Source organism: Propithecus coquereli, unplaced genomic scaffold (genome assembly GCF_000956105.1).
Source record: "Propithecus coquereli isolate 6110/MARCELLA unplaced genomic scaffold, Pcoq_1.0 Scaffold85, whole genome shotgun sequence".
Classification (NCBI taxonomy): Eukaryota; Metazoa; Chordata; class Mammalia; order Primates; family Indriidae; genus Propithecus; species Propithecus coquereli.
The window spans coordinates 4,698,692-4,709,193 of NW_012154729.1; the positions used below are offsets into that span (position 1 = coordinate 4,698,692).

General features: G+C 38.7%; 1 protein-coding gene across 3 annotated transcripts in view; it reads left to right on the top strand.

Annotated features, from left to right (window-relative positions):
* Window positions 1-10,502, top strand: part of NTN4 (netrin 4) — a 105,983-nt gene that overhangs the window by 61,069 nt on the left and 34,412 nt on the right. For all 3 annotated transcript variants that reach the window (XM_012663999.1, XM_012663997.1, XM_012663998.1), the window contains exon 5: window positions 632-820. In XM_012663999.1, the coding sequence (XP_012519453.1) occupies window positions 632-820 (189 nt within the window). The remainder of the gene's footprint in view (window positions 1-631; window positions 821-10,502) is intronic.

Below are 10,502 nucleotides of genomic sequence, written 5' to 3' on the forward strand. Positions count from 1 at the left end.
GCCAAGTTATTAAGCCCTGTGTACCAGAAGTTTTCTTCCAGGCTCATTAGTGAACATGAGTACAGGCCTGTATCTGCAATACGAATTGTCATTTTCAAAGAATGCCTGACAATCTCGGCTTTTCTTAGCAAGGACAGGAGACCCACAGAGATGACCCTTGGGAAGTAGCAGGAATGGAAATGGGGGAGTGTCAGCATCAAAGAGGGAAAAAACTGGTGGCCGCTCAAATAGTCTTTCCAAAACAAATGTCAACCCCACTTGGAAAGATAACTGTAGTATCTCTGCCCAGCTAGACAAATCTATACTTTGTTGACTTTCATGCATATCTTGAAACCTATTTTTTTAAATTGATAATCTATAATGAAAAACTAGAAGGCTACACAAGAAACTTTAAAAAAAAAAGTAGTAACCTATTAAAGGGGAAGCAGGGTACAGGGAGATGGAGAGGGTGGATTTCTCAGTGTATACCTTTCTATTTTGCTTTGATTCTTGCATGGTTAACTCTTCGAAAAACTAAAAATAAAATAAAAGTTAACAATCAGCTTATCCTATTTTTAACTACCTGAATACGAGAGAATCTGTTGCTTTATTTTTAATTATTTGTGTTCCTCCTGTGTTTTTTTTCTTCCAGCCTGCAAGTGCAATGGGCATGCTGATGCCTGTCACTTCGACATTAATGTGTGGGAGGCATCAGGGAATCGTAGCGGTGGTGTCTGCAATGACTGTCAGCACAACACGGAAGGTCAGCATTGCCAGAGGTGTAAGCCAGGCTTTTACCGTGACCTTCGCAGACCCTTTTCTGCTCCAGATGCTTGCAAATGTAAGTGACCTCGTGGTTCCTAGAAAAAAATGATGATTTGTGCAAAAGAGATGAATCTTTCCATCCTGGCCCAAGAGGAGGGAGGTCATTAGATTCTAGATAATACACTCACAGACATCAGTTAATTTCTTCATTGATAAGAATTTTCAACCTGTTGGGTGAAAACAGTACAATATTCATAAAAATAATCTCCATTCATACATTCTTAATATAAAATTGTTTCCTGTAGCACCACGTTTTGAAAAACAAGATAACTAATAAAAAAGAAAAAAGAATGATGAAGAAGAAGAGATATTTAAAATGATCTTAAGACTATATGAGTAAAGCATACACAATGAATTTGATGAAATTACCTGTACTTGGGTCATTCTACCTTTTACCTGTACAGTGAACTTAAACATGTGAAAAAAAAACACGAGTTTTGGTTTCATTATGAATGCACTTTGGTCAATAGTGCTCCAATGTACCTCCTGTATCATAACTAATTTAGAACATAACAGTATTTCATGCTCTCCCCAAAGTACTATACTCTTCTAGAATGGGTTCTGCTTTTTTGTTGGCATAACTCCAAGAAGAGGTTTATTTAAAAAAAGAATATGTTCCTGATCCATGTGTGAAAGATATGAAAAAAAAAAAGAATAAAATTTGAAAAGACCTACCCAATTCATGTGACATTATCTGAAACATGTGACTATGGAGGCTGCACACAGAGCTTATGTAAATGTCAAATGTAGATGAATACTCCATATAACCACATCAGTATTTTATGTGTCTATCAGCTCAGAAATCATTAGACAACAGAACCCACTCAAGACTGCTAATGGAGATTGATGATCAGGGCCTTTCCTTTCTCCACCAAGAACTCCATGTTCTAGCTCAGAAACAGTGACAGGAAGGGAGCAATACAACAGGAAATAAGCATTTAAGGCCTTGGGGTTATTTGTGCTTTTTTAAAGGAAAAACTATATCGCTTTTTAAAATATATTTTTTAACATCAGGGAGGAGCTATTTATGTGAAATTTGAATGGGCTTGCTTGTTACAAGTTTTCTTTCTTAAATAATAGAAGATAGAATATGGCACAGCTCACTTGCAACATCAAGCCCCAAATCTAGATTCATGTCATACTGTTTCTCCTGGAATTCTGTTTTAGTTCTGCTCCTTGCTTGTGCTCGGACTTTCACTTTTACAGGCTTCACGCAGATCCACATTGGATGTCTTCACTGCCAATTACCGACCGCATGACTATATGCCAGCTATTGAAGCTCTTTGGACTTCAATTTTTCCATACATAAAATTTCTCCCTGCAATGGTATTGTAATGAGAGCTATATAAAATAAACTATGTATATAAGATAAAGGGATTAGCATATTGCCTGTCATATAGTAAGCCCTCAAGAAATGAATACTAGTATTATAATAGTTATTATCCTATAAGCCAGAAAGTGGGAAATAATACTATAGGGTTTCTGGTCTTTATTGATTAAAAATACCTATGTCAAGGATAATTACTTCTTTGAAATCCACAGTACCTTAAGGACTAAAATACAGGATCCTTACCTCCACATGTTGGCTAAAGGGTCTGCTTATAATATGGCTTCAACCTAGAACATATTCAGTCTTAAAGCTATTTTGTACAGAATGTGTTTAAATTGATAGATATGTATATGTGTATATTTCATAGCCTCAGACCACTAGTAGAAATGTCTCAGAATGAGAATGTATGAATGACCAAGCAGATGAAAGAGGAAAGGAAAAGAATTTGTCATTGAGTAACCTAGATAAGTTAACTATCTTGTAGGACAATAGGTAATATTTTCAAAAAGATACTATTATATAGCATTTCCTTGAAACAGTATGTTGTACAATATACCTAACATATTCATTTATTCATTCATTCAATGACCATATATTGAGTGCCTATTATGTGCCAGGTGCTTAGGATGTATCATGGAACAAAACAAAGATCCCTGCCCTCCCTCTATGTTTTAGTAGAGGAGACAGATAATTAACATAATTAATAAGTGACATATATAGTATGTAAGGTGATAAGGGCTAGTATCACCAAAGAAGAAAAAATGGAATAAATTAAGAGGGATTCAGGGGGCTAAGGGTTTGGGATGGGAAGAGGAGGGACAAGGTGCAGTACTGAATAGGGTGATGAGGGTGGGCCTCATTGCTGGGAAGCTGAGATTTGAGCAAAGATTTGAAGACAGTGAAGTTGGCCAAATATTTAACTGGGGGAAGAGCATTCTAGGCAGAGGTAATACCTAGAGCAAATGACCTAAGACAGGAAGTTGCCTGATGTGTCAAAGGAAAAACCAAGGAGGTCAGCCATGGTGCTGATACATGACTGTATCAGAACGGGAGTTGGGGGGTGGAAGGAGATGAGACTAGAGAAGTGACTGGGAAGAGAAGGGTAACTGATATGTAACTGTGTGCCACTGTAAGCACATCAGCTTTTCCTTGGAGTAAAATGATGAGCCAGTCTAAGAATTTTGAGTGGATGACTGGCATGATCTAACTTGGTTTTCAAAGGACCATTCTTGTGTTATACAAAGGCAACTCAACTCATATTGATCTTGCACTTTTCAGCATTCGACTTTAGTTGAAATTACCAGTGATTCTCAAAGTGTGGTCCCTGGACCAGCACCATCAACATTGTCTGGGAAATGTGTTAGAAATGCAAATTCTCGGGCCCCAACACAGACCAACTGAATCAGAAATTCTGTGGGTGGGGCCAGCAATCTGAGTTTTAACGAGCCATCCAAATGATTCTGACGTTACAATAAAGTTTGAGAAACACTGGTCTAAATGATGGCCCACCAAATTTTACATTGGTTAAAGCAAACTCAGTTTCTAACGTTTTGCTAATATTTGAATATCTACTATGTGCTGGTATAGCAAATAACCAGTCACTTCCATTACAGTAAAGAGTAGAATACCGAGGGGAATAATGAAAGAAAACTCTGAAAATTTATTGGGGCTAGATTTTAGAGAACCTTGACTGCTAGCCTAAACATGTTGGTATTTAATTTCTAGGGCACTGAGAGCCATTGTAATAATTTAATTAGGAAAGTGTCATATATTTGAAATATATGTTAATGACATATAGTTCAGATTAATTTGTAAGCATTACATATTATTCATTGCTTTTTACTTTACTAATCAATTTTTAAATTGTTTAGCTTTATAAAATCATGACAGGTAAGTGCACAAAGAATGAAAACAGATAAAACTTTTATTTAATGCCTAAGTCTGACCAATTACATAGAGAAAAAGAAAAGGTTTACTGGCAGATGTGGAGCCAAAATAAGTACGTTTTGTTTATTTATTTTTTTGTTTTATTTTGTTTTTTGTTACTGTTCTATGTTCAAGCTTTGGTTCAAATTCATACTAAATATAAAAAAGTTGCCAGCTCTAGCTTTTTAGATCCTAGAGTACTCATAGCCTCAGAGTTTCATAAAAAGACTTTGAAACAGGAGACTATTAAAGAAAACCCCTTGTTAGCGATCACTGTTACTTATATAGCTTATCTAGAAACTTGTGCAAAACACTATGGGTTTTGGTCCCCAAATTGCTAGGTCCATGAAAAACATAAGCAAAATGTGAGAATGTAGCTAAAACTAACAACATACATAACTTTTTAGTATTTTTTCAGCCCATGAAAATGTCTGAACATTCATCCACAATCAATGGAGTTGAGCAAGTGGGATATTTTTAAAGCTTATTCTTTCACTCAACACATTCCTACTGAGCACTGCTATGTGCTAGGTGCGCTAGTTCCTGGGAATTATAACTGTGAGAAAAGAAAGACAGTCTTTTCACAAAGCTTACAATCTAGTGGGTATATATATCATGTATATATACATATACTGTTTACAGGCAACTAGTGGTATACACACACACACACACAAATGAAATCAGTATTGTGTTAGGGAGTGTGGAGGGGAGCACATGGGAGGAACAATTAACAAGTGTTGAGTGTTGTGAGTTTTGATCTGAGACCTAAAGTTTAGTAGAAATTAACAAAGCATAAATAGAGGTGTTCCCAGCAGAGAGAAAAACCAATACCAAAAAGGAACAGAAGGAAGAAAGAATATGGCATATTCTGAAAAAAGTTCAGAATGGCCAAGAGGCAGGAAAGAGGAGGGAGGGGATTAAAGCAGTGTCAGCATGGGAGCAGTAGGGAGGATGAGTGGTTGGCTGGAGGTGCTTTCATCTTGGACATGTTGGTCAGTGAGCAAGGGCAACTTGTGGATTGAACTACACACAAGTAGTTGACAATCAGTCAATATGCATCATTTAGCATAATTGTCTGGGCCCTACCAAGTTGATATTTATAGGTAACATCCAAGTATCAGAAGACTGGAGGCACCAAAGCCATTTCAATGAAAACTCCATCAAGACCACATTCAGACATTCTAAAAAAGAAACCCTGAAACATAATAAGGTAATTGTAACACATTTGTCTGGATGAGTTTCTCATCCCCTTAAGTTGCCATAGGATTCACCCACATCTAGGCTACTAAAAGACTTGAAGCCAGAAACTACTAATAATAAGTCATAATTGCTCATCACTCATAGTTAACAAATACTTGTATGGTACTTAATGCACCAAGTATGGGAATTATGAAAATAACTGATACCAATTTAGTTCTTTTAGCATAATTTATAGGAGGTAGATGAGTTAGTATGGAAGATCCATATTTCCTTCTTTCCTTCTCCAGACAGCCCGCCCCCCTGCCTCCGATCCCAATATCTCCATTTACTTTAGGACTATTCTAGGATATGTTTGGGGCAGAGACATCTGTGTCTGCTTTCCTAGCTTGGTTCTCTTTATTGGCACTGTCTTCCGGAATATTACTCTGGTTCGTCTCTTCTCTTCTGAGCCTGCAGGAGATCCCAACATTTATTAGCATATCCAATTCTTCTCTTTACCTATATACCCTCCATACTATATTATTTGATTGGCAGTATGTTTGACGTTTTCATTATTATTTAATAATATTTTCACGTCATTAACTCCCTTCTTAGCAGATGTCACCTTCTGTCACCTCTGTCACCTTCTTCAGTTGCAACTCTTATAATAAAGCTTATGACAAATAAGTTGATGTACTTGACATTTAATATTAAGTACCTCTAATTACCAGATTTCATGCTAGGTGCTGATGGAGATATTGCTACAGCTAGAAGTCTTCTCCCCATTAGTTCCCCCCTTTACTTTCAAGGAAGGTAGTATCAAGAAAACAAGTTGATATTTTAAAAATTTAAACTATCTCAGTGTGTGGCTCTATCAACATGTACAATGTTATTCAAAATAACAATCTTATTACATTTATTCTACTGTGCTTACCAAGGCAAAAAAGTAACCTGCTACTCAGTGTGTGGTCCACAGACCAGCCACACTGGCATCACCTGGGTGCTGACTAGAAATGCAGAACCTCAGATCCCACCTCAGACCTGATAAATCTAATATCCACTTTAACAAATTTCCCAGATGATTGTATCATATTAAAGGTTGAGAGTGCTGTAGAATGCTTTTCAACAAGGGTTTCAAAGTATTTTAGCACTTAATCTATAGTTAAGTTTTAAAAATTAGTTAGGTGGAACATCCTAATTAACCAGGATCCAAATTAACCAAGGTTTACATCTCTATTTGTGTGCATATAGACTTAGAATTTTTTAGAATAAATTATATAAAGGTTTACTGAGAAAAAAACAGAAACTGGATAAGTGTGTTTTTATGGTACAGCATTTCCCACAGTTTGATCCACAGAATACTAATTCTGTAAGATATTAATAGGAATTATGGGAGGGGAAGTTTTTCTATAGCCTTTAAATTCAGGATTTCTCAGAGCCTAATATGCTAATGTTTATTTATTATAAACCTTCTACAAAGTTTTGAGTTCTCTCCAATTTAACTAGAGAATGGTTTCCTTACAGAGCATCTTTTGGGACCAGTGTTCTATGGCTGTGGTCCCCAACCCCAACAGGCCAGGTACTGTTCCATGGCCTGTTAGGAAGTTGGCCGCACAGCAGGAGGTAAGCGGCTGGTGAGGGAGCAAAGCGTCCTACATATTTACAGCTGCTCCCCATTGCTTGCATCACTGCCCGAGCTCCGCCTCCTGACAGATCAGCCGCAGCATTCGATTCTCACAGGAGTGTCAACCCTACTGTAGACTACACATGCGAGGGATCTAGGTTGAGTGCTCCTTGTGAGAATCTAATGCGTGATAATCTGAGGTGGAGCTGAGGCAGTGATGCTAGCACTGAGGAGTGGCTGCACATACAGATTATCATTAGCAGAGAGGTTTGACTGCACAGAGACCATAATAAATCAATTGCTTACAGACTCATATCAAAACCCCACCAGTGAGTGGCAAGTGACAATTAAGCTGCATCTTGTGGTGGCTTTTGTAGTGGCAAGTGAGCATCTTACTTCAATTGTAAAGCTGCATCTAGTGGCAGGCTTTAAGTCAGAATCCGACACTTATTTTAGTCTGCACATGGCCCACCCATTATTTTATTTACTTCTGTCCATACCTCTTTTCCCCACTGCACACTTGTCTCAGTCACAGTTTTGCTAAGCCCACAAGCTAACCCTAGCAAAAATGAGTAAAAAACAAACGTCGCTGGAGAGCTTCTTTGAAAAGGGGGAAGACCCAATGATGAGACACCAAAGACTCCAAGACTGCCAACAAAATGAAAGCTGCATTTAAAAGAAAATACCAAGAGTCCTACTTAAATTATGGGTCCATTGCAACAGGTGATTCACATTCTCCAAGCCCACTTTGTACAATATGTGGTGACCTGCTATCCGACGAAGCCATGATACCTTCAAAACTGCATCACCACATGGAGACCAAGCACCCTGCATTAAAAGACAAGCCTTTGGAGTCTTTCAAAAGAAAAAAATGTGAACACGAAGAATAGACGCAATTATTGAAGGTCACCACTTCATCAAATGTGTCTGCGAGCATCACTCTTAGTGGCTAACCGCATTGCTAAAGCTAAGAATCCCTTTGCTATTGTTGAAGAGTTGATCTTGCCTGCTGCTAAGGACATTTGCCGTGAACTTTTAGGAGAGGCTGCAGTTCAAGAGGTGGCACATGTTCCTCTGTCAGCTAACACCACATAACTGGATGAATTGATGGAACAGCAAAAGATATTGAGACACAATCGTTAGGATTAATGAGTCACTGTGGTACACAATCCAGGTTGACGAGTCTACCAGTGTTGACAACAAGGCAACAGTGCTTGTTTTTCTGTGATATATTTTTCAGGAGGATGTGCATGAGGATGTATTATGTGCACTTTTGTTGCCAACCAAAGCGTTGGCAACTATTCAAGTCTTCGACTGATTATGTATCAGGAAAACTGAATTGGTCACTTTGTGTCGATATATGCACAGATGGAGCGGCTGCCATGACTGGACAGCTTTCTGGTTTCACTACTCGGGTCAAGGAGGTCACTTCTGAATGTGAGTCTATGCACTGTGTCATCCATAGAGAAGTGCTGTCTACACAAAAATGTCACCTGAACTAAGTAACATTTTGCAGGATGTGATTAAAGTTATCAACCACATTAAAGTACCTGCCCTTAACTCACATCTGTGGTGCAGCTCTGTGAGGAGATGGACGCAGAGCACACATGTCTTCTCTCATACACAAAAGTGGGATGGCTTTCTAAAGGTAGGTCACTGGCCAGAGTTTTTGAGTTACAAGAGCCACTCCAGAGATTTCTTTTAGAAAAACAGTCACCATTGGCAGCACATTTCAGTGACATAGAATGGGTCTCAAAACTTGCTTACTTGTGTGACAAATTCAGCCTGCTCAATGAACTCAATCTGTCACTTCAAGGGAGAATGACAACTGTGTTCAAGTTGGCGGATGAAGTGGCTGCATTCAAAGCCAAACTGGAATTATGGGGGTGGTGAGTGAACATTGGGATTTTTGACATGTTTCAAACATTAGCAGAGTATTTTGAAAGAGACTGAGCCAGAGCCTTCTTTCTCCTAGCTGGTGCATGATCACCTATCTCAGCTTTCAAAAGAGTTTGAGCATTACTTCCCAACCACGAAAGACTCCTGAACTGGGAAGGAATGGATCCACAATCCATTTGTGAATAAGCCAAGTGAATCAACTTTGTCTAAACTAGAAGAGGATCAACTGCTTGAAACAGCAAATGATGGTGGCCTTAAAAGTATGTTTAAGACAACTTCAAATCTCCATACATTCTGCATTAAAGTCAAGGCGGAATATCCTGAGATTGCCAAAAAAGCACTGAAAAGCCTGCTTCCATTTCCAACATCCTATCTTTATGAAGCAGGGTTTTCTGCAGTGACAGCAACCAAAACAAGATTACGTAGTAGACTGGACACTTCAGGTGTCACTGTCTCCCATCACCCCCAGATGGGACTGTCTAGTTGCAGGAAAACAAGGTCAGGGCTCCCACTGATTCTGCATAATGGTGAGCTGTATAATTATTTCATTATATATTACAAGGTAATAATAATAGAAATAAAGTACACAGTAAATGTAATGCACTTGAATCATCCTGAAACCATTCCCCACCTATCCACTGCAGTCTGTGGAAAAATTGTCTTCCGTGAAACCTATCCCTGATGCCAAAAAGGTTGGAGACCGCTGTTTTATGGCACATAATAGAAAATGTTGTTATTGTATAATGGCCATATCTATAGGAAGACTTCACTTGGGAAGACATATCCTAGAAAATTTTTACTATATGTTTGTTCCCTATTTCCAAGTGCTAAAGCCTACAAATATGTATCAAAGAAATAATAAACCTTATATTTCTATCAGTGAAATAATCACAAACAATGTTAACTAGGCCTGGGCAATCTAGTTTATCAGACTGCCAGCAATGAATATATGACAGCCCTATTTCTCTTTCTCTTTCTTCTTTCCTAATTATCTTCTCAAGAGTGGGAACCATTTGGCTGGGCACGGTGGCTCATCCCTGTAATCCTAGCACTCTGGGAGGCTGAGGCAGGAGGATTGCTTGAGCTCACGAGTTCGAGACCAGCCTGAGCAAGAATGAGATCCCATCTCTTAAAACAAACAAAAAAAGTTGGAACCATTAAAAACCTGAAATAGCAGCCCAGATAAATTACTAGAAGCATATCAGTTACAGCTCAATTTAGTTCAGACAATATCTCCTCTGTGCTGGGCACGATGGTAAGCATTAGGTCTGTAAAGATGAAACGTTCTTCCCTTCTAGCCTGGGAGAAATTTCCAGTAACAGGCCATTTCAGTACACTATGGTGGTGATAATGACAATATAATAGTAATAGGTGACATTTATTGAGTGTGTATTATTTTCTGTCCACTGCTCAAAGGGCTGTATATGTATTAACTCATTTAAGTTTCACAAAAGCGCTTTGATGTGGATACTGTTATCCCCACTTTACAGGGCGAAAGCGCAATGGTAAAGATGCACCACGTGCCTTGGAGAGAGTGTAGGGGTGGGATGAGAGTGGTTTAGGGAAGACTTCCTTCAGGAGATCCTGCCCATATTTCTGGGATAGATTTTTTTTTTTTTAATTGAGACAGAGTCTCACTCTGTTGTCCTGGCTAGAGTGAGTGCCGTGGCATTAGCCTAGCTCACAGCAACCTCAAACTCCTGGGCTCAAGCGATCCTCCTGCCTCAGCCTCCCAAGTAG